At 34.8% G+C, this 24996-nt stretch overlaps 1 protein-coding gene across 1 annotated transcript in view; it reads left to right on the top strand.

Moving 5' to 3' along the window:
• Positions 1-1020: 1020 nt before the first annotated feature.
• LOC103603502 (collagen alpha-1(XIX) chain-like) overlaps positions 1021-24996 on the top strand; it is a 109509-nt gene continuing 85533 nt past the window's right edge. Inside the window, exons 1-6 of the mRNA XM_008588032.1 lie at positions 1021-1064; positions 4020-4143; positions 5578-5853; positions 9713-9793; positions 13822-13947; positions 15071-15133. Of these exons, the coding sequence (XP_008586254.1) occupies positions 1021-1064; positions 4020-4143; positions 5578-5853; positions 9713-9793; positions 13822-13947; positions 15071-15133 (714 nt within the window). The remainder of the gene's footprint in view (positions 1065-4019; positions 4144-5577; positions 5854-9712; positions 9794-13821; positions 13948-15070; positions 15134-24996) is intronic.

Raw genomic sequence — 24996 nt, 5'->3', positions numbered from 1 at the left:
GAGTATCAGTTGCTGTTATTAACTCACTTGCTCTATTTGTTTTTCTTATAGAAGTGTTAAGAGGAAAGTGAAAATTTCTTACCTGCACATTTTTATCCAGGATGGGAAAACCAAAGCTAGACTGAGAAGGCCATGTGTATGCTTTTACGAAAAAATGCTTATATCTGAACTCAGTTTATTTATTGATTTATTTAATATTTATCAATTTGGTTTGTGCAGACACTGTTCTACATGCCGGGGACAAAAAGGTGAGCAGGATAGACAAAGAAGCTCAGGGAGTTTACATTCCATTTCCTGGCTGGGCCCTGTAGCCATTGTGATTGTGACTCTTGGTTTATATGAATGAGGAATGAAGAAATTAAGGTGTAAACCTGCAGAAGTGAAGGGGATAAAACTGAGAAGAGGCCAGTAGATTATCTGATTGGGAATACTACTAGAATTTAGTAGGGGTAGGGAGTAAATGGATGGTGAAGACGTGGATATTCGGAGTATTCTGAATTTTAAAAGTTTGGTAGATAGATGGGAGAGTAACACAATGGTGTAGCAAGGCTGGAAGAAGTTTTGTCTGTTTGTTTTACAGTAAGGGAAATTGTGTGCACATTCATAAATCCAGATAAAGGGACCATTGAAGAGGGAGAGATTGAAGATTTAAAAGGAGGATTAACACTGTAAACTGCAAAAATAATTGTAGAATGGGATACAAAACAGCAAGCAAATATTACAGTACATTCTTGAAGACTGGTAACTGACTCAACAAATAGGAAGAAGCTAGGACCTAAGGCTGGGGAATACTGGTTACAGTACATTCTTGAAGACTGGTAACTGACTCAACAAATAGGAAGAAGCTAGGACCTAAGTGTTGCAGGCTGGGGAGTACTGATGAGAAGTGGGCCAGTTTTTGCACAGGATTCCGAGACTCATCATTAGGAGGAACCAGGCTGTGCAGAAGCCAGTGAGTTGGGTCTGTGTGTGTGTGTACACGTGTGTGTGTGTGTGTGTGTGTGTGTGTGTGTGGTGAGCATGCGGCCCCCAGGTTACCGCCTTCTTCCTCATTCAATCAAACAGTAAGTGGGAGGCTTATTATCTAGAGAAATTGAGCCAGAGAGCCTCCACACTGGGGTAAACAGGTTAACAGGGACAGGAATGAGGTATGGCACCATAAACAGGGGGCTAACATAAAATTCTATAGTAAACTGTGGGATTCTAACATACCTGCCCTGCTTCCAGAATGTACACGGCCACGTGAATTTCATTTAACAAGTGGGAAATAGAGTGATTCTTCTTTTAATAAACAGAATATCTCTAGAGAAATAATTGCCATTTATTACTATTTGAAGCACCCTCAATGAGATCTACCAGCTGATCATGCTATACAGTGAAGCTTGCTCATGGACCTACTGTGCCAGCACACATAATGTTTGCCATCAGGATTTCAGTGCTTCATTCTTACATATGAATGAACTACCAAAATTCACCAGAAATTAGAGGATAGCTTCCAACATGGGAGAGAGAGGCCTAACTGTCAAACAGGGAAAACTAACCTGGATTAAGTAGAGATATTTGAGGATTCAAAGAAAAACATTGAAAAGGCCATTTAATTAATAAAGTCAAACGGATTTAGGAAATTTTGAGAAAGAGAACAAAAGAGAATCTTGGAAATTAAAAAATATGTAACAAAAATTGGCGTTGAATATAAGGATTGGAAAATAAATCAGAGAAGTATCCCTAGAAAGAAGAATAAATTTATAAGGAGATGAAAAAATATGAAAGGGTAAGAACATTAGATAGTCAACATAGGAGTTAAACAATTATCTCAAAATAAAAAAGGAGTTCCTGAAAAAGTGGATATGAGGAAATGATATGGAGAAAATAATTTTTAAAAATTACACAAAAATATTTTCTCACTAATGCACAGCCCATTTTGATAGATGTGGTCAATACAGTAAATGGAGGAATAATACCCAGGATAATAGCATTGTCAAATTCCAGAACACTTGATATAACGTTCAGATCCTAAAATCTTCAGGGTGGAGAGGAGGCAGTAAATTGGACACAAGGTGGAGCCATAAGTTATTATGGCATGTGGTGGGGGGAACTGTGGTAGGGGTCAAGGTTTCCTTTAAAACTAGTTTTGCTACCATTAACTAGTTCAAATTTTCCACTTGAAAGTTTGTCTTTTGTTGTCACAACCTAACCCCTACATGTGCCCACCTTTCAGTTTTATAGGGTTTTGTTTTGTTTTAAAATAAGCAACCTTATTTAAACCAATAAGGTAATTTTCATTAGTAAAATTTAGTTTGATACTGGTGACTTTCCAGAGAGAATTCCGTTTTAGACACTTTATTTTGATGGAATTGATTAAAACAAATTATTTTCTTATCACTTGCTTATTTAAGAAGGGATATAAAAATGTATATGCAATAAGCTTGGCTGCCTCTCTTCTTAATAAATCCTCAAGGAAGAAGATAAAACTAGAGTTTACACATGCACGCGTGCACGTGTAGATGGTCCCCAACTTAAAGATGGTTCAAATTACGATTTTTCAACTTTACGATGGTGAAAAAGCAATATTCAGTAGAAGCCATACTTTGAGTATCCTTCAACCATTCTGTTTTTCACCATCAGTACTATATTTAATAAATTACGAGATGTCCAACCTTTTATTATAAAATAGGCTTTGTATTAGGTGATTTTGCCCTATTGTTAGCTAATATACATGTTCCAAACATGTTTAAGGTAGGCTAGACTAAGCTATGATGTTCTGTAGGTTAGATGTATTAAATGCATTTTTGACATATGATATTTTCAATTTACAATGAATTTATCAGGATATAACCCCAGAGTAAGTCGAGGAGCATCTGTACATACATACGCATGTGTGTGTTTGTGCATATGTGTATTCCTTTTAATCAGGTAAATAATTAAGTAAATAACTTTAGGCAAGCACAGCTTTTTCATATTTTTTCCTGATTTCTCTACCACATGTGATTTGTCTCTAACACAAAGAGTAAAAAGAAAATTTCAGTATTCTCCATGACAATTTGGTTATCAGTTTCAGTAGAGCTAAGTGTGATGTTTGAAGCTAGTAGTTGCCATCTCAAGGTATGGTATTTTATTTATATATAACAACTTCTAGCAATGTTTGTCCTTAAGAGGATTCTTACCTACCATTTCTCATGATTTTTTTAAAAAAGAAAAGCAAGATTCCTGCCTTGAAGAGTTTTCACATACAATGTGAATAAATTTAAACGTCAACTTGGAGAAACATATTTCTCCATGTTTTCCAATGAAAGTTAAATTTCAGACATTTTCATTATGATTTTTTTCCCTGAGTTTCTTCATGGAATCAGTGAGACAAGTATTTTGAAACGAGATTGGAGTAGAAGGATATTTGGACTCTTTTGGCTTCTTTACACTACCCAGAGAGAATTTTTTTAAAAATTTTCTGTAGGAATAAAAAATAAAGCTAAAATTGACTTGTTATATTTAGGATCAGTCTTAAATTGACACTAGGAAATTAGTACTAGGTATCCATTTGCAAGAGTTTAATATGATAAAACTTCTTTGGAAAATATACATTTACTCATTATTGCTGTTCTTTGAAATTTTCTGTACCTCTGTCTATCAATAAAATCAAGTAGTACTATTTATTTCCTTGATAAATCTTTGCTGTTTGTCAGACTGCAGCGAGTTCTGAGATTTTCTCTGTTGGAACATCTTGTTGAATAAGGAGATATCACAACATTACTGTAGTTTATCCACTCATTTTATACACCCCAAGCTTTAACAACACCATACCAGAAGATTTTCAAAAGGGAGAGAATAAGATTGAAAATTACATAGGTGATATAGGCACCATATTTCTATTAGGTAAACTACTATAAAAGTGCGTAATAAATTATAAATGCATTGAGAAAAAAATACGACTAAGATATTGTATTACATGGAACTTTATACCTAGATTTTCTTTCCTTGCCATCTTCTGTTTTCCCACAATAGTCCTTTGTTTTCTCCCACAGTAAGGTATTTCCCAGAGGCCTTCCTGAGGAGTACTCTGTAGCAGCTACGTTTCGTGTGCGACGAAGCACCAAAAAAGAACGGTGGTTTCTGTGGCAGGTTTTAAACCAGCAGAATATGCCACAGGTAAGGAACCATGAGAGTTCTGCTTATTAATTTTCCCTCGTGTGATTAGGGTGAGTCTTTGAACTTTGTGCACAAACTGGAGAGCAGACCTAGTATGCAAATATTCTCTCTTTTAGAGGAATCATCAACAGGGAAATGCAAGTGTTCTCCTAGTTAGGATGATCTTGCTGAGACCTGTAATATGAGAGTCTGCTGGGTGAGAAAGGGTTAGTTTTTGTTTGTTTATTAACTTCTAGATTAATATTTGGTCTAAATACACTCGAACTGCCCTTCATTAGTTACTGCTTTGTTGACTAACTCCACCTCATAAATAATTCCTTCACCTCCTATCACTTCTGACATTATATATTATTTTTAAAATGATTCATTGTTTTATCTGACAATCCTTGGTGAATTAAGAGGTGAAACTTAGACATATATTCCATCAACAAAAAATTTACACATGCTATATGCTAGGTAATGACAAGGATAAGAGAGTTGAAAAACAGAATTGCTATTTTCAGGAAGTGTAAAGTTTAAGGGGATGACATTTAGGAAAACAACATAATACAGCATAATTACAATACAGTGGGCCAAATGCAATGGTGGAGGGAAGCTTGGCATGGGTGGGGACTATGCAAGCATAGAAAGAACAGCTCATCAACATTGGGGGACAGGGAGAGTAGGATCTAGGAAAGCTTGTGAAAGAGATGGCATGTGGGCTGAAAAGAAGGGGTTCAGGTACTCCAGGGAGGAAACATGCCCCTCAGAATTACTTCTTGGTGCCAAATATTTTTATTTACTTCTTTCATATCCACTTAAATGTTTTTAATTTTCAGTGGTCTTTTAATCTGTTAATACAGTCACAATTTTATGATGAGAAGATGAATTCAACGGAAAGAGTATGTGATCTATAAAACACATTTTCTCTGCATCATACAAATTATCAAAGCTTAAAGAAGTTGATCTCAGTTTCCATGCTAAAGGAAATAATCATATTCTTCTTCTTAAATTAGTAACCTTGAATTATTAAATTACTCATACAGAACAATAATTTATATATGAATTTATAGTTTTATATCATATAAAATTATATAATTTATAATTATAAATTATCAAATTACATAAATTCTATAAAATATAAAATTATATATGCATATATTGTATTATGTATGTATGCATGCATACATACATGTATACACACACATACACTTTTAGATGTTCTCTCAAGAAGGAGCATATTACATTCACCTGAATACACATATCCAAACCATTTTTGTAGCTGGTATTTGCTGTTCTTTTATGGTAACAAACCTGGTGGACACAGGTGTCATCTAAAACATTTTACTAAGTGCTTCAGTTATACTAACATGCACCACGAACTTTTCTTTGTATGCTTTAATAATTTTGAACATTGATTTTTAAAATATTTGAAGATCATTTGCATTTTTGCAGGTTTCTTTAGTAGTTGATGGTGAGAAGAAGGTGGTGGAATTTATGTTCCAAGCTGCGGAGGGAGACGTGTTGAACTACATTTTTAAAAATCGAGAACTCCGGTCTTTGTTTGATCGTCAGTGGCATAAACTTGGCATTGGTATACAATCCCGAGTCATTTCACTTTATGTGGATTGTAATTTAATTGCAAGCCGACAGACTGATGAAAAGGACACTGTGGATTTTCATGGAAGGACCGTTATTGCCACACGAGCTTCAGATGGCAAGCCTGTGGACGTAAGTTCTAATGTTGTTGTAAAGGAGAACTGGTAACATTTCTAAGTTAAATCAAAATATCTTATTAAAAAGTCTTCCTTTAATTTCTGTGTAGTAGATTCCCTTTTCATCAATTTAATTTGCCATCAGATGTGTGAAGTATAGCTATGTATTTCCAACTATATTTTCACATATATTATCTTCTCTCTATTTTCACCCATTTTCTCCAGCCTGTGAATTAAAAGAATTAGGGCATGCCTTAAAAATAAGATTATTCAAAGGAAATTTCAGTAAAAATTGAAAATATGATACAAAACCTAAGCTTCGTCTAAGCTCTTATGTTTTAAATAGAAAGGACTGGAAAAAGATGAACTTTAAATTAAACGGTCCCAGATTATCTGGTGTTTTCATTTAAGAACAATAGGCTACTTTTTTATCCTTGTAATAGCAATTGCATTGTATTGCAGACTATTTTTCATAAGCTTATAATGGGTTTTCAAGGTTCTATTGGACAGAAACTCAGTCACTGAACATATCAGTAGGTTGTTTGGATGAGAAAAATTGGCTAGTAAAACCCTTTCAGATGAAAAAGTTCTTTAAAAATTAAATTTGAAGCTAAAGATGATATAGATTTTGATTTCTCTAGAGAGGAAGGCCTATACTCTCTAAAAAGTGAGTTATATCTAAATTTGATGGCTGCACATTTTCTTGTGGATAGAATGATAGGAAAACCCATAAAAACAATCTGAATGCAGATCACCAATAGGAAATAATGATGACGTTAACACAAAGCAGTTAATAGTTCAAATTTATTTCAAAAGTGCAACTTTGTGCAAACACATATTTGGCCACTTATTATTTCTAAAGGCCCATGTGAAATATATATCTATATTTAATTATCTTCTCTTAGTGACAGTGATTGAGCAAACCAGTGAGAATGTCATAACTAAGGCTCGCTGATGACCAGCAGAATAGGGAAGTGCAGAAGAAACCAGCCCTGGAGACAGGACATCATGGCATCATAGAGAGACAGATGTCGTTTTAAATCCTAGCATGACTGCTTAATTGTTGTGATCTGCTAATTTATCTTATTAGAGATTCATTTTTGTAAGCCCCAGGGATCCTCAATTATAAAATAGGGTTGGTGGAGTACTAGCTGTAATAGTATAGAGTGTATACAGTACTGCCTAATATGCAGTCAGTTTTCTGTAAATTCTTTTATCCATTCAGGACCAGACATTCAACCCTGGCATAAGAAGGTGGAAAACAAAACAAAACAAAATGAAACTGCTGCTCTAGTCCTCAAAGATCTCAAAGGCTGATAGAAGAATTGAAATCTATGTTAGCAAATGGTGACTACTAATAATATTAAGAATATCAATCATAACAACAACAGTACTAGACAGACCTTTTAGAAAGGTCTCCAAAGACAAAAGGAAAAGGTGGAACCCAGCAGGCCGGACATCAGAGGTGTGACTTCCAGGAGTAGGTGGATTGCAGGTAGACAGGAAGTCAGCTTCAGGGAATTCTAGCAACAGTAGCAGGGAGCGACACTAGTATCTGCTGCAAGTATAGGACTTTGGGACTGAAATCTGGTCTCTTATAGGACTAGTGGGAGCAAAGTGGGCTCTGGTTCCAGAACTGGAAGAGCCAAAGAGCAAACTGAGATAAGTTCTTGGGGAGAAGGGCAAAAGCGAGTTATTGCAAGAGCAGGAGGAGCCAGTCTTGGAGCTCATCCTCTGAAGGTTGAAACTGAAGAATATCAGAAGCATCCTTATAAAAAGGACATAATATGAAAATTATGGAATTACAATGATTTCATAGTTTAATAAGGTTTTTTAATTCATTTGAGAATAAAACTGAAGCCATGCCACAATGATGCAGATTTTTTAGGAGATAGTCATTGTTTGAGTTGAACAAACAAAATACATATTTTAAAAAAAATTGGGGTTCTGCTAAAACTTTAAGTGGGCTAATTTTTCATCTCTATACAATTACTATGATTCATAAGATTTGTTGTAATGTGAAAATATTTTATTTATTCAGATTGTATGTTATTGAAAAGAACATTTGAATGATTGGGTTTTATTTCACATGTACTACCCATGTCATTTGTGAGAAAGAGGTGACAAAACCGATAGAAAGGATTTATTTTTAAAATAAATCTTCAGTTTAACAAGGGTCAGTACAGAATTAACCCTAAACACTCTCCTTCTAAAGCATAGTGTCAATAAAAGATTCTAAAATATCTAATGAATGAAGAAAGCAAAGTTAAACTGGGCTGATTGTAGTCAATGCCATGGGCACTTGATTAGGTTGTAATCCTTCAAAAATTGATAATCTATCATTAGTTAAATAAAATAATTCATACACAGTGCCTAGCACAGTGAATAGTTCAAAATAGAATTTCAATATTTATTGACTGTTTTGGTAGCAGTGATGATGATAAATAAATTTCAGTTAAGAACATTATTCTTCATTCTATGTAATTATATGTTACTGCTGGTATTTCATTAGGCTATGTAAGACAGTGTATTTACTTTATAAATAAAAGTTAACCTCAATAACTTTGCAGATGTTATAGAAAAGCAATCATTAAATTTTATTTAGTCTCAGAGTTTTGCATTGCCTGCAAATCCTAGGCTGCTGATGAATCTGCAAGATGTCTGGTGTTAATGCTTTCCATAAGCCAAATGGTTTTGTTCATCTCGTTGTAGAGTAAAAATTTAAAGTATAGCTTTTTCCTTTTTTTTTTTTTTGGTGTTGGGGTGGGTAGAATTCAAAACTAACCACAGTTGTCTGCTTTTTATTATCATAGGATTAATTATTATAACATTGCAATTGGATCTTTCTATAGGAAGTATTTATTGACTTCAAAGTAATGTATAATCTAACTGTCATACTGGGATACAGAGAAAGAGGTAGAGAGAGGCAGAGAGAGAGAGAGGAGGAGGAGGAAGGAGGAAGGAGAGGAGGAGGAGAGAAATTGTTCCTGATCTGTGTTACATGTTTAATCATCATACAATTAACTATTAATTACATTATTAAATTTGCAAATGCAAACTAATTTCAAAGCTCCAATCAATACCAACTTATATAAAGCATTATTTAATACAATATTGAAGTGGTTAAGGAATTCAAACAGCCTATTTAAGCATTTACCATATTGATATTTTATCAATAGTTAGTACTATTTACTTTTTCTTAGGTGGTTGTTTGATCTCTCATTTAAAGGCGTGATTATACTTTCCTTGAACTACCTTTAATTTCATGTCCAAATGCCAAAAAACATGAATCTGCTGAGCAAATAGAAGGAATCAATTACTTCTGTAAAAATATGGTTAAGTCTTGCTCGATATAATATAAAATCCTTCAGTGTTAGACAGAATTCATGAAATATAAGTAAAAACTAAATATTTTTTTTTCCTTATTGGGAAGTGTATACCTATTTCAGAGCCTCAAATAGGAGGTCTGAAACTACAGACCTTTTCAACCGTGTGCTCATATGTTTGATTTTACTTTTTCTCCAGAATTTTTTACCTTGAAATGTCCTCATTTTGTGGGCATACTTTATGGTAGTGCAAAACACCTCTCTTTAATACTTCTTTTTTATTGTTTGAAACAATTAGCCAAGGTTTGCAATTGCTTTCATTGCCTGATTTTCTTTTCTGTCTCTGTGTCTGACTATGTCTATTTCTTAAGTGGTTCATAAAGTAATGAATCCTAAATTAAATAAAAACATTAAAAATATCTACCAGTAATTTATTTCTGTTAGCTTCCTTTTTAATTTCTAGGGTTAAATTACCGTAGTTCTTATATGCCTAAATGTGATACTCAAAAAGAACTAATGGTGTGTCTTATTACTAATTTTTTTTAATAGATCGAACTTCATCAACTTAAAATCTACTGCGATTCAAACATCATTGCTCAGGAAACATGTTGTGAAATATCAGAGACTGAGGTAAGTTAATTTTCTGGGCATGTGAAGAACGAAGGATACCAGTTATCTTTTAGTTGCATAGTCTATAAGTGAGTGTCTTCTGTTGAAGCCAGGTGAGTAATTTGTTCCAAGTACAAAAGCCTTCTTAGTGCTCTTCCATGGTTTCTTTTCACAATTTTAATCCCAGCATTTCGGGGATGGTTTATCCTTACTTTAGACTAAACATAACTAAAAGAGAGTTTATGCCTTTTTTCCTAAACTACATTCTGAGAGTAGCTTCATCATTTTCTAGTTACAGAAGTTTTAAATCTATGATCATGCCTTATTCTCACTTGTTTTCCTTTTCTAGCCTGTCACCCATCCTGGATCCTTTGTGGCAGATTTTTCATCCTCATCTTCCTTTTCCCTGTTACAGTCCACCTTTACCTCATGCTTGGACTTTGGCGTTATCATGTCAACTTCCCTGCCTTCCCCATTTCCAGTCCTTTTTCTTTGCAGCATAAACAGTATAAGTCTCTGAATGACTCCTTTGTGTATTCATTCACTTTCTTCCAGCACATATTTATCATTCAAAAACACTGATCTTCTAGGCACTGTGCTAAGGTACAAGGATAACAAAGATGAATAAGGTGCTTTTCCTGCACCCTATTTACTTCTTTCGCAAGGCCTTAGGTGACTTCATGTTGGCAACAAAATATAAATCTAGTTCCTTAGCCTCTCATTCTAAATATTCCCATCCTAACTGTACAACTATTACATTCTTATACCAGTCTTCCATTCCAAGAAAAATGTTGAATTCAATACTTTCTATCTCTCTCATTGTAATGGTCATGTGTGCAATCTTATATTATTAGGTATAATTATGTTTGTTTCTAATTTAAGTACAATTTAGACTCAGTGAGTGGAGTTTTACCTTTCTGCTCTTCTTTATTCCTAGTACTTTGTTTGGAGAAGGTAGCCAATTGTTTCTTGGCTTGTTGACTTGCCAACTAGTAAAAGAGATAGATAGGACAAAAAAATGTTTGAAAGGGACTAATTCTTAAAAACACACAGAAAGAAAATACAAAAAGTAAAAATGAAAGGTGAAAAATGCTTTTTTCTTCAGGTCTTAAGTTTCTGAGATGTTCTACATTTATCATAGAAAGTTACATAAAAATTTTCTCAATAATTTGTTATTCAAAAATATTTTTAACTTCTGTAGCTCACTTTGGGTAGTAGAATAAGAATGCAACCAAGTGACTCAAATCATAACTCTTTCGAACATTGCATGTTTTCTTATGTAACTTGGCTTTACAAAGCATATCTCCAACCTAGTTTATGGCCCTCATTCCAAGTAAAATGAAAGCCAGCCAAATATCTTGCTATAAATATCTAAAAAGATTATTTAGAATGCCAGTCTACAGACTTGAAATACCTAGGCTTCCTGGAGCTACACATTTAAATTTTAAGATGTTAATTCTCCAAAAGCTGTTTTTAATTATGCTTTTTTATGTCAATGCTTTTAAAATAATAATTTCTTCTGATTGAAAAGTAGCATAATGATGTTTTAATATGTCTAAATATTATGTCCTTGACCAGTAATCACTGCCCTTTGTCATTACATAACAGACATTTTCCACCTGAATTATGAGAAAGCTGTTTAAGACATATTGGTGATGGTTTGGATAGTGGTTTCATAATTAAAACAAGTGACATGACCTCACACATTATGAACAAAAAATTTTTAAATCATATTTTTAAAAACTTATTTGGAAGTTAGTTTTAAAGAGTAGAAAATAAAGTAGGAATTCATCCCCAACTGTGGAAAACAAATAACAAAAGACTGTATATTTTACTGCTGATAATTACTCAGAGGAAACATTACTATGCATTTAATAATTAACATAAAATAGAAACATACTACATTTTACAAAAAGGAATGTATAGTTTAGAAGATAAATAATTGAAACAGAAACATCTTCTGTACTTCTGATCCCAACTGTGTATACATATATGTTTCACAGATGTTATATATTATATTTTGCAAAATGTTTTGAACTCAGAAAATTCTAATATACTTGTTTCAATATCTAATTTTGTCCTGGAATTTCGCATCACACATGTTTTTAGTGTTAATATTTTATAAAGCATTCAAAGGTGAAATTTACTCAAAATCATGTCTAAACATGCTTCTATTAAATTAGATTTTCAGTTTTTGAAGCAGTCAAGTTTCATGACTACAGACATAGAGAATGAAGGACATGAAGAGGAGGAAATCAGCAACATTTGTTAAAAATAAATGAGAAATGTGATTAAAATTTTAAGGGCTAATTAATTGAATATGTGTCAAATCAAAACCATTTTGTGAGAGGAGGAGTCCTTAGTTTTAAGTTTTATGCTGCCTTTAAGCAGTTTTTGACAAGTATGAACAGTTTTATAGTAAAGACTAAAATATACTTTTAAAGTTGCTTAAATCTTCAATTTAATATAGTGACTCAGTTTATCAGAGCAAAATTGTGAATTCTAAGTGGGCCTTGGTTATCTTACTGGGAACCCATGGGGCAAATCACACGAGATGAATACATTGTTTTGGTGATAATATTGTTTCATTCAAATGTAGTTTGACTTTTAGACTTGGAAACTTATTAGGATAACAAAATAACTAATCATTAAATCTGGTGAGAGTAGATATGAAAGAACTAGTGGTGCAGACAGAAAAATTGTTGCAGTATTTCTGGGTGCTAGTTTTGTTACAGTTTTTATTGTTTTCAATTACAAGCATTAAAGTACCACCCATTTTTCAAAATAAAATTTTGCTGCACAAATTATGCATGTTTATTATAGAAAACTTTAAAAATGCAGCCAATTACAAAAAGGAAATAAATATCAACCGTGATCTCAACCACAGTGGATAACCACTGACAATATTTTGGTTTTGTCCTGAAAATACTTTGCATGCATATATGATTTGCAGGATACAAAGTAACATATGAACTCCTTCCTCTAATGCTAACCATTCATGAAATTGCAAATTCAGAGTTATAAGCCATGGTGAGGAGCCTGGTACATGATGTTGAGGATACATTTATTATCCTCTTTAGACTCTCCATCTTGATTAATTTTTTGAGAGAAAAAAAATTTATTGCTTTGTAATCAAATTTCACTGGATTTTGTCCAGCATGTTCTGAACCCACTGGATAAGTATAAACTCCACCAATTGTCAGTTGCAGTACAGATCATTTTATCTTTCAAGGACAGTGGTTTAGAGTAAGGCATACTTCGATTTAATAAATATTAGAACGTAAAAATAATTTATTTTCTACTTTACATGGCTTTACAATAATCTTGTTGAGGCAACCCTCAGTGTTGCCCCCGTACCGGACCGGGGACCGGCAACGGGATTGCAACCCTCAGCGTTGCCCCCGCGCCTCGCTCAGCCAGTGAGCGGGAACCGGTCTGCATGTGGGATCCGAACCCTTGGGCGGGAGCGCCGCCGCGCTTCCCAAGCGGCGCACTTATCCAGTGCGCCACCGGGCCGGCCCAGATCATTTTATCTTTCAAGGACAGTGGTTTAGAGTAAGGCATACTTCGATTTAATAAATATTAGAACGTAAAAATAATTTATTTTCTACTTTACATGGCTTTACAATAATCTTGTTGAGGAAAACTATGTTTTACAAGTTCAAATTACATGCTTTAACTTTAATTTTGTTCCCAAAAGACAAACACACATGTAGTTTGTGTAAATTATTTCATGGTAACAATGTAATTATTGTAAATGTATGATATTATTGTATTTGTCATGAAGTCACTTAATATAGCTTTAGAATTCCTCACCAAGATCATCATTTTTAATTTCTTGTGTGTTGTCAGTGTAATAAAACACACAGGGGCTCAGTGACAAAGTGAAGGTGTGATAATCTTTCACACACTGCTGTCAACTTTTGCTTAATAAGAAGGCGGTTCTTGCATGCAATCCCAGTCGTCCCTAGTTTGGTGGGAGCCATTGTTTGGAATGCCAGAATGTTTGGAATTGACCCCTTTCCCTAAAGCCTCTTTTTGGATTTTAGTGCCCAGAGCAGGATGGCTTTGGAAGTACTGCATCATCATCAGTAGCAGCTCATGCCAGCAAAATGTCTGCGTATCTGCCAGCAAAGCAGGAACTTAAAGACCAGTGCCAGTGCATTCTGAACAAGGTATGCTAGTTTTAATCTGTGCCTACTGACAAGCCACCCCAGACAGTCAGCCAGGCTCCTTGAATGCGGCCTCTAGTGCATAGAACGTGTCTTGCCCTTCAGTGCTAATTGAATCAAATGCCTAAGCCACTGAGTCACTGGGGTGGGTTAATGAGAGGGGATTGGAGATAGGATTTCCTGTATTTTTACCTGGATAGTACTAAGTCCACCTGAGCTTCCTTCCAGGGTTTAAATTAGAATGAACAGAAAGGTGAAGGGACGAACCATGTATACGACAGGCCAGTACTGAGTACTTAACATGTACCAGGAACAGGCTGCAGTTCTGGGAACTCATAGTTGAAGGAAACAAAGTGCCTGCTCTTCAACAAACATGCACAAAAATACTCTACATAGTATTTCTTTCTTGTATGAAGACTTTATTTGTCCAGTGTCCCCAAATTTCCAACAGACTATCTCTCTCCACCATAAGTTGTGGGAGGGGATTGGCAGAGGGACTGTTATTACTCAAAGAAATGGTCTCACCTACACAAATATGGCTCCTTGGTTAGGGAGGCTGGGCCTGTGGACCTACAGGAACTTCTTTTGTTGATGTTAATGGCAGTTGTAAGGCCTGTGCTAATGGCTGAATGGCCTCTTGGTGGCTTTCTCCTATGCCCATATCTGATGAAAGGAGAACTTGCCCCAGTTCCTAGACCAGAGCGTCCCCTACCACCGTGACCTAATATATGCCCTGAGTCTTGACCCATCCACTACCACCTCACTCCTGGCTGAACCCGATGCAGATGGCGTGAAAGTTTAGAGGGAACTTCCATTTCCTCCAGTGACCAACAGTATGTGGCTCCATGAGAAAGGCAAGTACAAGGTTCAGCGGGGGCTGCAGAGGGGCAGCATGTGCTCCAGCCTGTGGAAGGTCTGCTGGAGGAGGTGATGCTAACTGGTGTTTGGAGAGTGAGGAACAGTGAGCCTCGTGAACAAGGGAAGAAAGGCACTCCCAGGGAGGGACCAGCGACAGCTCAGAGGAGAGAGAGCTTTAGCTTTCTATCGCCAGCTCGGTATTTCTCACTCATTGGCTTTAGATCAATGTGACAAATGTTTGTTAACACAGAAATGCATTTTTGCCTAGGGAGAAGCAGGATTACCAGGAGCTTCTGGTTCACCTGGACAGAAGGGGAATAAAGGAGAGCCGGTAAGACACAACCTAACACTGCTGGGGGGAAAGCAGTTTTGTTCAAAAGTGTCTTCAAAAATTTGTCCATCTCATTTTTCTGTGTTCTATACAAATGCACATTTCTGTAAAAGGCTATCAAGACTATATAAAAATACTGCTCTGAAATAAGAAGGACTACATCAGCATTCAAGTCTACTTTTGGGTTCACATTGGAAAGCTGGCATGAAATGTCGAATGATCTGGAAATGCAAGTCTTTGTACCTATAAGCTCTAAGCAAAACTGTGAAGCAAGAAAGTTCATTTTCTACTTGTGTCCTTGCCTTCCTTGGTATTCTTTTCTCCTGATTGAACTCTTATTTCTCTTGTCTGTTGACATGTCTCCACTGAAGACTTTTCCTTAGTTCTCTACACTTTATTTAAGCAGCCAACCCTTGTTGAATACCTTCTGTGTGTGAAGCATGTTGCTGGGTGCTGTAAAGATTAGAATACATTTCCTGTTCCCAAGGATTTTACATCTAGAAGGAGACAGAGGGATATTACAGGCCATATGCATTAGGTACTATGTGAGAGTTGCAAGTGTTCTGAGAGAATGATCTGGGGAGATTGAGAAGAATTTAATGGAGGAGATGGCAAGTGAGCTGGACCTCTAAGTATGTAATTCTAGGCAGTATTCCATGCTTAGAAATTGATTCTGCCTTCTCCCTGCCCAAACAAAACCTAACTGCAGTGTTTCCCACGCTTTTGAGTCACATCTTTTGTCAGCTAATCCGACAAATTAATTTGTACTTAGGTTAGGAGTTTATCTTTTTCTTATATTTCCTAAGTGGAACAGATTTTAATTCCTTTCTTGCCTTAACTTGGAAGTCCATGATTCTAAATTATTTGCACAATTAGTCGGACTTCTTTTTCAAAAGGTAGAAGTTTGAAATATGAGAGATGACTGATTCCTCAAAGCTTCAGCAAAGCTGCAGTCGTTTGACTCCGAAAGGAATGCCTGCCCATTGTACCTTGCTTGGGAACTTCTGGCACCTCCACAAGTGTTGGAGAAGAAATTTTTGAGGTGGGATGGGTCATTTATTTTTGCTGTTTAAATCATGTTTCTTGGAGATACCTCTGCTTTCAATATTGCTATATGAAAATTCAAAATAAGTCAACAATATCTGGTTCTAAGAAGTGTTGGAGAAGAAATTTTTGAGGTGGGATGGGTCATTTATTTTTGCTGTTTAAATCATGTTGCTTGGAGATACCTCTGCTTTCAATATTGCTATATGAAAATTCAAAATAAGTCAACAATATCTGGTTCTAAGAACTACTTCAGTTAAACTAAACATAAGAATTATCGCAGCAAGAGCAAGTGCTTATTTAGTGATTGCCACGTGTCAGGCACTGAGAAGAGTGAATTAGCTATGTTTTTGTATTTGATCCTTGCTATAACTCTCCAGGTTAGGGATTAGTATTGCCATTTTAGAGATGGAAAAACTGAGGAGAGCGCCGCTGCACTTCCCAAGCGGCGCACTGTAGCAGTGCGCCACCGGGCCGGCCCTAGCTATGTTTTTGTATTTGATCCTTGCTATAACTCTCCAGGTTAGGGATTAGTATTGCCATTTTAGAGATGGAAAAACTGAGGATTAGAAGGGTTAGATTATTGCCCAAGGCCACATAGCTTGTGGCTAAACTGTTATCTGAACCCACACCTGTTGACTCCTCTTAACTGGTATCCATTTTAAAAACTGCTCTATATTATAAACACTTCAACATTATTTATCTGTGTTCTTTCATCAGGGTATTTCCACTTATAGTATCTTATTTTATCCTTAAAACCTCATAAAGAATGTCAACATAATATTTTTATCCCAATTTTACAGGTGAAAGAACCGTGCATAGGTAAAATAATGTGACCAAGGTAACACAATTAATAGGACTCAGAGAGTAAAAAGATCTCTGGATTAATTCCAACTCTTCTCCCGTCAGCAGTGTGAAATTGGCCAAGCCTTTCAGTCTCTCCAGGCTTCTTTTCTTTTATCTGTAAAGGAAGATACATCATCTATCTGCTCTACCTACATCATAAAGTGACACAAAAGTGCTTTGAAAGGCATATGTGGCTTCATTATTGGTGATTGTGATGGGATGCACATTCACATACACATTTCTAAATTTGTCTTTTCACTTCTTTGACTTACCAACTCCATCATATTTCAGAATACTCACATAGGGAGAAATTTTACATGTGTTGTTTTTAGAAGGGGTAAAATACTTTTAAAATACTCTGTCCCTTTAAAAAATATATTTCTCTGACAAAAGCATGGTCCTGTTTGAGTAATTATTAATTATTAAGAATAATATTTAATCACCTTAAAATTTGTTTTTTTAAAGGTTAGGTATGGAGTCACTCTTGTTAGAACCTATACCTTTTAAAGATATATTTTTTTCCTCTGAGTGGAATAAAAAAAAGATACATTTTTTCTTCCATTCTCTTTAATCATAGGTAGATGTCTCCTAGTCTAACATCTAAATTTATTTTCTTTGTTCATTTATTTCTCAGCAGCTGCTTATTTCGCTCCCTCTATTCTAAGAAAAAGTGTGTTAGATGCTGGAGCTACAGCAGAAACAAAAAAACGCAAGGCCCGTTCTCAATGAGTTTATAATCTTGTGACTATTTGGTCAAGGAGCTTTTCTTCCTTCTGTAGAAACAGAAACCAGTAGAAAAAAAGGAGGAAGAAACTAGTAAAAATGATAAATATTAACAAATTTATTGGATGTCAAATCTATAAAATATGTTATACAAAAATTATCTTAGAGTGCATTATGACTTCCCATCTATGATATGTTTTTAAAATATTAAGGTTTCTTTTAAATTCCAGGATACACAAAATTCATAATGGCAAGAGATTTTAGTGGCAAGGTGAAAACAGTTGGGATAAAATAAATCAATAATCTACAAAACCAGTAATTAATGAGTATACTTTCTTTATTTTTTCAATACGTGCATTCGCATTTGATTACGCCAGCATAAACCTTGCCTTGTAAAAATGACTTCAGATGACCATGACCGTGAATGCATTCAGCTTTCCTGGTACTTGTAATAAACGTGGATGTATTGTTTCATTTTAAGGAGTCGATGAAGAGTTTATCCCTGTTCCTGTTGCACTATGTGATCCTGCAACTTTAATGTGCAATAAATAAAAAGGGCTTTTCCTAGTGTTTGATTCTGGCATATAATTTTCATTATTAGAGCAGGTGCACAACACAATGCCTGCATAACTTGAAGACTGAAAGTCATTTTGCTCTAAGGCATAGTGAATAGTTAATTTTGTGAAGTGATCAGAAGTGCAGTGTTCCTAAGGGAAACGTGTTGTTCTAAAGGTTTTCCTTTTGATCTGTAAGCCCAAGAAAGAATATTTAGGAGAAGAAGGACAGTATATTGAAGTACCACTTTGGAGCCTGAACCACTTAGATTTGAATAGTATTCGCCTCTTAGTTACTTTGAAAATAATATTTAATAATACCTAGTCAATAGTTGGTTGTGAAGAAGAAATACAATATAATGTATATAAAACAGTTAATAACAAAAACTGAGACATTATAGATCTTAGCAAATATACGTTTCATCTACTTTTTTGTTCACGTATGTAATTGTTCACATATTGAAGGAGAGGTGAAGATAATCCCTTTAGGTTGAGTTCAATTTTATATGTGGCTTTACCAAAAGCAAAGAAATACTCATTTATCCCATATTCACTTAGAATTTTCAATTGATCAGATGTTTTAGTATATAAAAATCTTGAGTTATGATATGCTACTTGTGGTAAATACTAATGATTGACAGTTAATTTCTTCAAAATATCATTTAAGTATTTGAATATTTCATTCAACTCTCTGTCCTTTGTTCCCAATATTATCTGACCTTTCCTGGAAACAGTGTACTAGTTTTTGAAGAGATTTCTTGCATTATTATACTTAAGTAATGTTGATTTATAATTTACTTTTTCTCATTAACTATAAGATATATAATACTAATCTTTTGGTGCATTTTACTTTGGGGCAAATGAGATAAAATGTGATAAGTTTTGAGTATGCAACTTACAATCTCTTCTCAAATTATGTATCACTCACTACAATATTTCTAAAGGTGTTAAGTTTTGAGAATCCTGACTTAATATGGCAATTTTAAAAGAACAAATTTTGCTTTTATTTATGCACATAAACTATGGATTAGACAACTATTCTGAATAATCATGTAAGTAAATCCTGTTCCACCTGAGCCAGACCCACTAATGACTTCCTATCTCCCTTAAGATAAGTCCCAAAGCTCTAACCATGGGCTACAAGGCTTCACATAATGTGCAGAGCTCTTCCCTACTGCTACCCTCCCTCCTCTCTAGATTGTCTCCTACCTGCTCCCCTTGTTCACCTGCTCCAAGTTCTTCACACCATGTTATATATACTTGGAATGTTCTTCTAAATATCTACTTGCCTCCGTTAGCATTTAGGCCCTTGCTCATTTTCAAATAAGGAGGCCTATTCTGACATCTCTATATAAAACGTATTCCTCTATCCCACCTCTATCTTCTTACTTTTCTTAGTACTTTCATTGCCACCGGACACATTATTATTATGCATCTATTCATTTCCCTGTTAGAATGTGACTTATGTGAGCTCCATACATAGAAAAACACATAGTAGGAGCTAAAAATATGTTGAATGAATGGATGAACACTGTACCTCAAGGAAAATCATCAACTCAGCTGTTTCTAGAACCTATACATTGTACTCCTGAATTGCCTAGGGGACTCTGCCAAGCAGAGGGAGGAGGCATTTGCAAGAAAAGAACTGGATAAGATATTTGCCTCTTTTCTCATCTACACTATGATGCTTCATTAATATGATCTACTATTTTTGTTTGTTTTTTCATAAAGCTGATGACCCCCTCTCAGAGTAATACAGTTTTAAATACCACCATTTGTATTAAACACATAGTTGTGATCAGTATTCTCTATCCAGGCACCTAATCGAACCATTCAAACTATGCCCTCTGTCCAAGACTAAACCCTGTATGACATTATTTGAAATAATAATTAATACTTTTCTTTCATTTATCCTCAATTATTGGAATTTTATGAATCTTTCAATTTCCTTTTCTTAACAAGTGTAGTTAGCAACCTAATTACTTAGCAACTGCATTACTTTCTCAGTTCTTTAAGACCCTTGCTAATACCCTCACCCACTTCATAGTTGAAATTCTCTCAGAATTTCATAAAATAGCAGTTCAGTCTCAGTGTTCCTGAACCTAAGAGGGAATATGATCTGAGCTCTATTTGGGGAATAATTTTCCAGCTCATTTTTTTATTATTATTCTCCACATCTCCAGTTAATTTCCTAAAATGTGTTGGCTTTGTGAAATGATTGCTTTGCTGATATACTCTGAAAGAAAATCAAAACAATTTAAAATGGAAAAAATTAACTTACTTGATTCCTTAGTCAACTTCCCCCACCCTCCAATCCCACTATGGAAATTTCTTTTTTTTTAAATTTATTTTAATTTATCAATATGCCGTGTAGTTGATTTTTGTGTTCCAGAAGTTTCTATCTCAAGGAGTCTAATGTGCTAAACCAGAGATTACTAGTGAGTGTCCCCTTACTTTCCAACCTGACATTACTCATATGCTCATTCTGTAGCCATACCAGACCAATGCAAAATAAGCTGAATCAAAATATGTTTATAATTTTTTTGAATTGAAGAAATATGTTGTGTTTATTTTTCTTTTTGGTTTCTTTTTTTAATTTTATTTTTAATTGACACATAATAATTACACACACTTTAGGGGTACACAGTAATATTTTGATACATGTATAGACTGTGTAATAATCAAATCAGGCTAATTAGCATATCTGTCACCTCAAACATTTATCTTCTTTGGGATGAGAACGTTTGAACTCCTGTTTTCTATCCTTTTGAAAATATACATTAACATATTGTTAATTATTGACACCTAGCACTACTATAGAGTATTAGGACTTATTCTTCCTATCTAACTGCAATTCTATATACATTAACGAACCTCTCCCTATACACCCCCCTCCTTCCCCACCTCTAGTTACTTCAATTCTACTTTCTCCTTGTATGAGTTCACTTTTTTACTTCCGACATGTGAGTGAGAACATGCAATAATTATCTTTTTGTACCTGACTTACTTCACTTAACATGACATCTTCCAGGCTCATCATAACTTTTTTCAAAGGAGAAATACTTTCCCCTTAGCGATAACTTCACAGAAGTAGGGTTCAATATATTGCTTTCTACTTCATTGCCTATATCAATATAATAAATAATGTTTCTTCATGTTGTCTAATCTCATATTGACTATACTGAATTAATTGACAGGTTCTTTGTTTTGTATCAATTTTACCCAATGTGATACAACCTCATTTAATCTTAAGGAATTCACTTGAATGTTAAATTTAGTTATGTGTCTTAATCTGAAATTAACAAATAATGTCAGTGTAATAATGGCTTATATTCACAAAATTATATTTCTTAATCTCTACCAAACATTAATGATAGTTAGAGAAACTCATTTTAAAGGTTTATATTATTTTCTACTGTTTCGAGGATAATGTACTAGACTGAATTTTGTGATAGAATCTTCAAGGCAGCCATAGGTAATCCATGGGCTTCATTGGACAAATTTTTCCAGCCCTGCTTGGGAGTTTAGATGGAAGAACAGGGAAGCTGACAATTGGATTGACCCACCTTCAGGGTTTTTCCTGGAGGATATAAAGGAAGGTCAAGCACACTAACATGAAACAAATATGGGTACCTTAGAGTCTGTAACTTCATGACTTACTTGAATTGAAAACATTAGGTAGGATGTAGCTTGTAACTTATTTAAACTCACTTCTGGTACTAATTGAGGTAACAGCAATGGAATCATTCCTTACCTTTGGTGAATACAAAAGAAATGCCAAAGCTGCATTATATATTTCTGTGTAGGTAATGTCGAGTTTTATTTCTAATGAGCCCTTAGGTATTTATTAGTTGTTGATTTTTCAATCATTTATTAATTGTCAAAAGTCTAGTTTAATGACTTGTGAGCAATATGAGAAAGGAACTTGAGGCACAAACTTTGGTGCAAGCAAAAACGACTCATCTATGAAATGTTAGATTCTCTTTGACAACATTAACAATTAATGCACCTTTTAAAAAACTCCTGATGAGCATTTCTGTAGTTTAGGGTACAGTTGGTAGTAAAGGTGAATATGGTGCTTCTGGAATTCCTGGTGAAAACTTTTATTGGTTTGATATTTAGTTAAACTTCGTGGCTGTTTTATAAAGTTGTATCAGAGAGGATGAGAAAATATACGGAACGAGTCTGATGGTTCAGTGGTCACCAAACTATGTCCCTACAGTAGGGCTGCCAAAAACTTCCGCCGTATGATTTTGTAGATAAAGTTTTACTGGAGAACAGCCATGATCATTTGTTTTCGTATTGCCTAAGGCTTCTGTTTTCGTGCTCAAGGCAAGGTTAAATAATTGTGGCAGAGACTGTATGGCCTACAAAGTCTAAAATATTTACTGTCTGGCCCTTTGCAAAAAAAAAAGCATGCTAACCCCTACCCCAGAACATTGGCCATTATTCTGTTAACAGCCCCAAAGCTTCACAAATTCACTTTTTATGTCCAATACAATATCTTAATATGTATTTCACTGCAGACAAAAATTATGTAATCTATATAAACATTTTATAACATAGTACCATATGAGATACTATAACTAAAAATACAAGAAATATATTTCAACTCATCAGTAAAATGCTGTAATGTAGTATTTAACCCATAAAGTGGTTACCATGTTTTCTTCTCTAATACCATTCAAGATGATTCTAAATAATGAGTTCACTAACGAGAGGTTAGTATTGTAGTTCAGCATCTTATTCACGTTCAGTTTTCACAGAATCTTTAAAATATTGTTATATTTGTATATTAAAATGCAACTACCTTGTCTTGTTTTTCACTATATATGTACATATATAGGTTGTGCATCCCTAACCCAAAACTTTGAAATCTGAAATCTGTCATGCTCCGAAATCCAAAACTTTTCGAGGGCCAACATGGTGCTCAAGGGAAATACTCATTGGAGCATTTCATATCCTTGGTTTCCAGACTAGAAATGCTCAACCAGTAAGTATAACACAAATACTGTATTCCAAAATCCAAAATTTCAAAATCCGAGACATTTATGGTCCCAAGCTTTATAGGTAAGGGATACTCAGCCTGTATCAATACTAATAACTTTGCTGAATTTTTAAAGTTTTCATATGTTGATGCTAACAAAATTCTCTTTTTCACTAAAATAAGTTTGGTTTAAATTTTTGTAGATGTTCTAGCTACACTAATTATCAAATGAGTTCATTGTGTCTCGTTATGTAGAAGGCCATGACCCTTGGGGTTTTTTTCACCTAAAGTTGACACAGGAATAACTGAAGCTGAAGTATAGAGTCTCAGAGGTTTTCAAGCTGCTATTTTTTTGAGACTTCCTTAAATGTCTCTGAAATCTGACTTGCTTCATTGCTGCTGTTCTTTTTATTTTTTCCTTTAGAAATTATTAAGTCCCATATGCAAATTCTTTATTCCTATGCGAACATAACTGTTGGACTCAGTAAAATCCAACAAACTATGTTGAACAATAACTCCTTGTCACAAGTTAATGTTTATTTAGGCTGCTATCCTCTTGTTTAAGCTTGCTGATGGCATTAATTGAAGGCTCTTCATCCTAAGCTAAAGTTCCTTCAAATACTTATTCAGAGGTCTAATTCCTTCAAAATACCTTTTCCCTGAAGTAGATCCCCTCTCCCCAGCTGTGGTTTTGATTTCCGCTGTTTCAGTTACCTGAAGTCAACCACAGTCTGAAAATATTACATGGAAAATATCATAAATAAACAATTTGTAACTTTCAAATTGTGCGCTGTTCTGAATGGCCTGATGAAATCTCACACCATCCCGCCCAGGACATGAATCATCCCTTTATCCAGCGTCTCTACACTGTATACACCACCCGTCCCTTAGTAACTTAGTAGCCGGCTCCGTCATCAGATCAGCTGTCAGGTTATCACAGTGCTCATGTTCAAATAATCCTTATTTTACTTAATAATGGCCCCAAAGCTCAAGAGTAGCAGTGATGGCATATTGTTATAATTGTTCTATTTTATTATTAGTTATTGTTGTTAATCTATTACTGTGCCTAATTTATAAATTAAACTTTATCATGGGTATGTGTGTATAGGAAAAACATAGTATGTATAGGGTTCAGTACTACCTGTGGTTTCAGGCATCCATTGAGGGTCTTGGAACATATCCCCTGAGGATAAGGGGGAACTACTGTGCTACTCAATCCCCTAACTCTTTAGGAGATGCCTCAATCTTAATTTGCCTTATACATTTATTCCACCAATCTCTTCCTAAAATACATCATAATAGTCTATTTAGATTTCAGATCATTGGGATTTTTCAGTTTTGAATATGGGAATCTTTCCTTTTAACCAAATGCAGAATCACTAGTGTACTTGGACTGTAAAATAGATTGTTGGACTTTACTGTGGGATGTAAAGTGAGACTTGTACATGATACATGGTAGATTATGGGAAAGCAAGATGAAATTCCTCTGGAATACTTTAAAACAGGAGTTATTAAGATTGGTATAAAATACTATTAACTCCAGTGCTCCAAAGTGACATCTCTTGGATGCTTGTTTGTGAAAACCAGGTGTAAACTGCTACTGATTGGCTGTGGAACAGGCTCTTCACTCATGAAAAGGTGTTTTCAACAGACCAGATCCAATGCAAGAACTAGATGAAGTAATCTACAGACTAAATCCTGTCAAAAGT

This window comes from Galeopterus variegatus, unplaced genomic scaffold, assembly GCF_000696425.1.
Source record: "Galeopterus variegatus unplaced genomic scaffold, G_variegatus-3.0.2 Scaffold4641, whole genome shotgun sequence".
NCBI classification, from domain to species: Eukaryota; Metazoa; Chordata; class Mammalia; order Dermoptera; family Cynocephalidae; genus Galeopterus; species Galeopterus variegatus.
The sequence above is the reverse complement of the archived record's forward strand: the minus strand, read 5'-3'. Positions and strand labels throughout refer to the sequence as shown.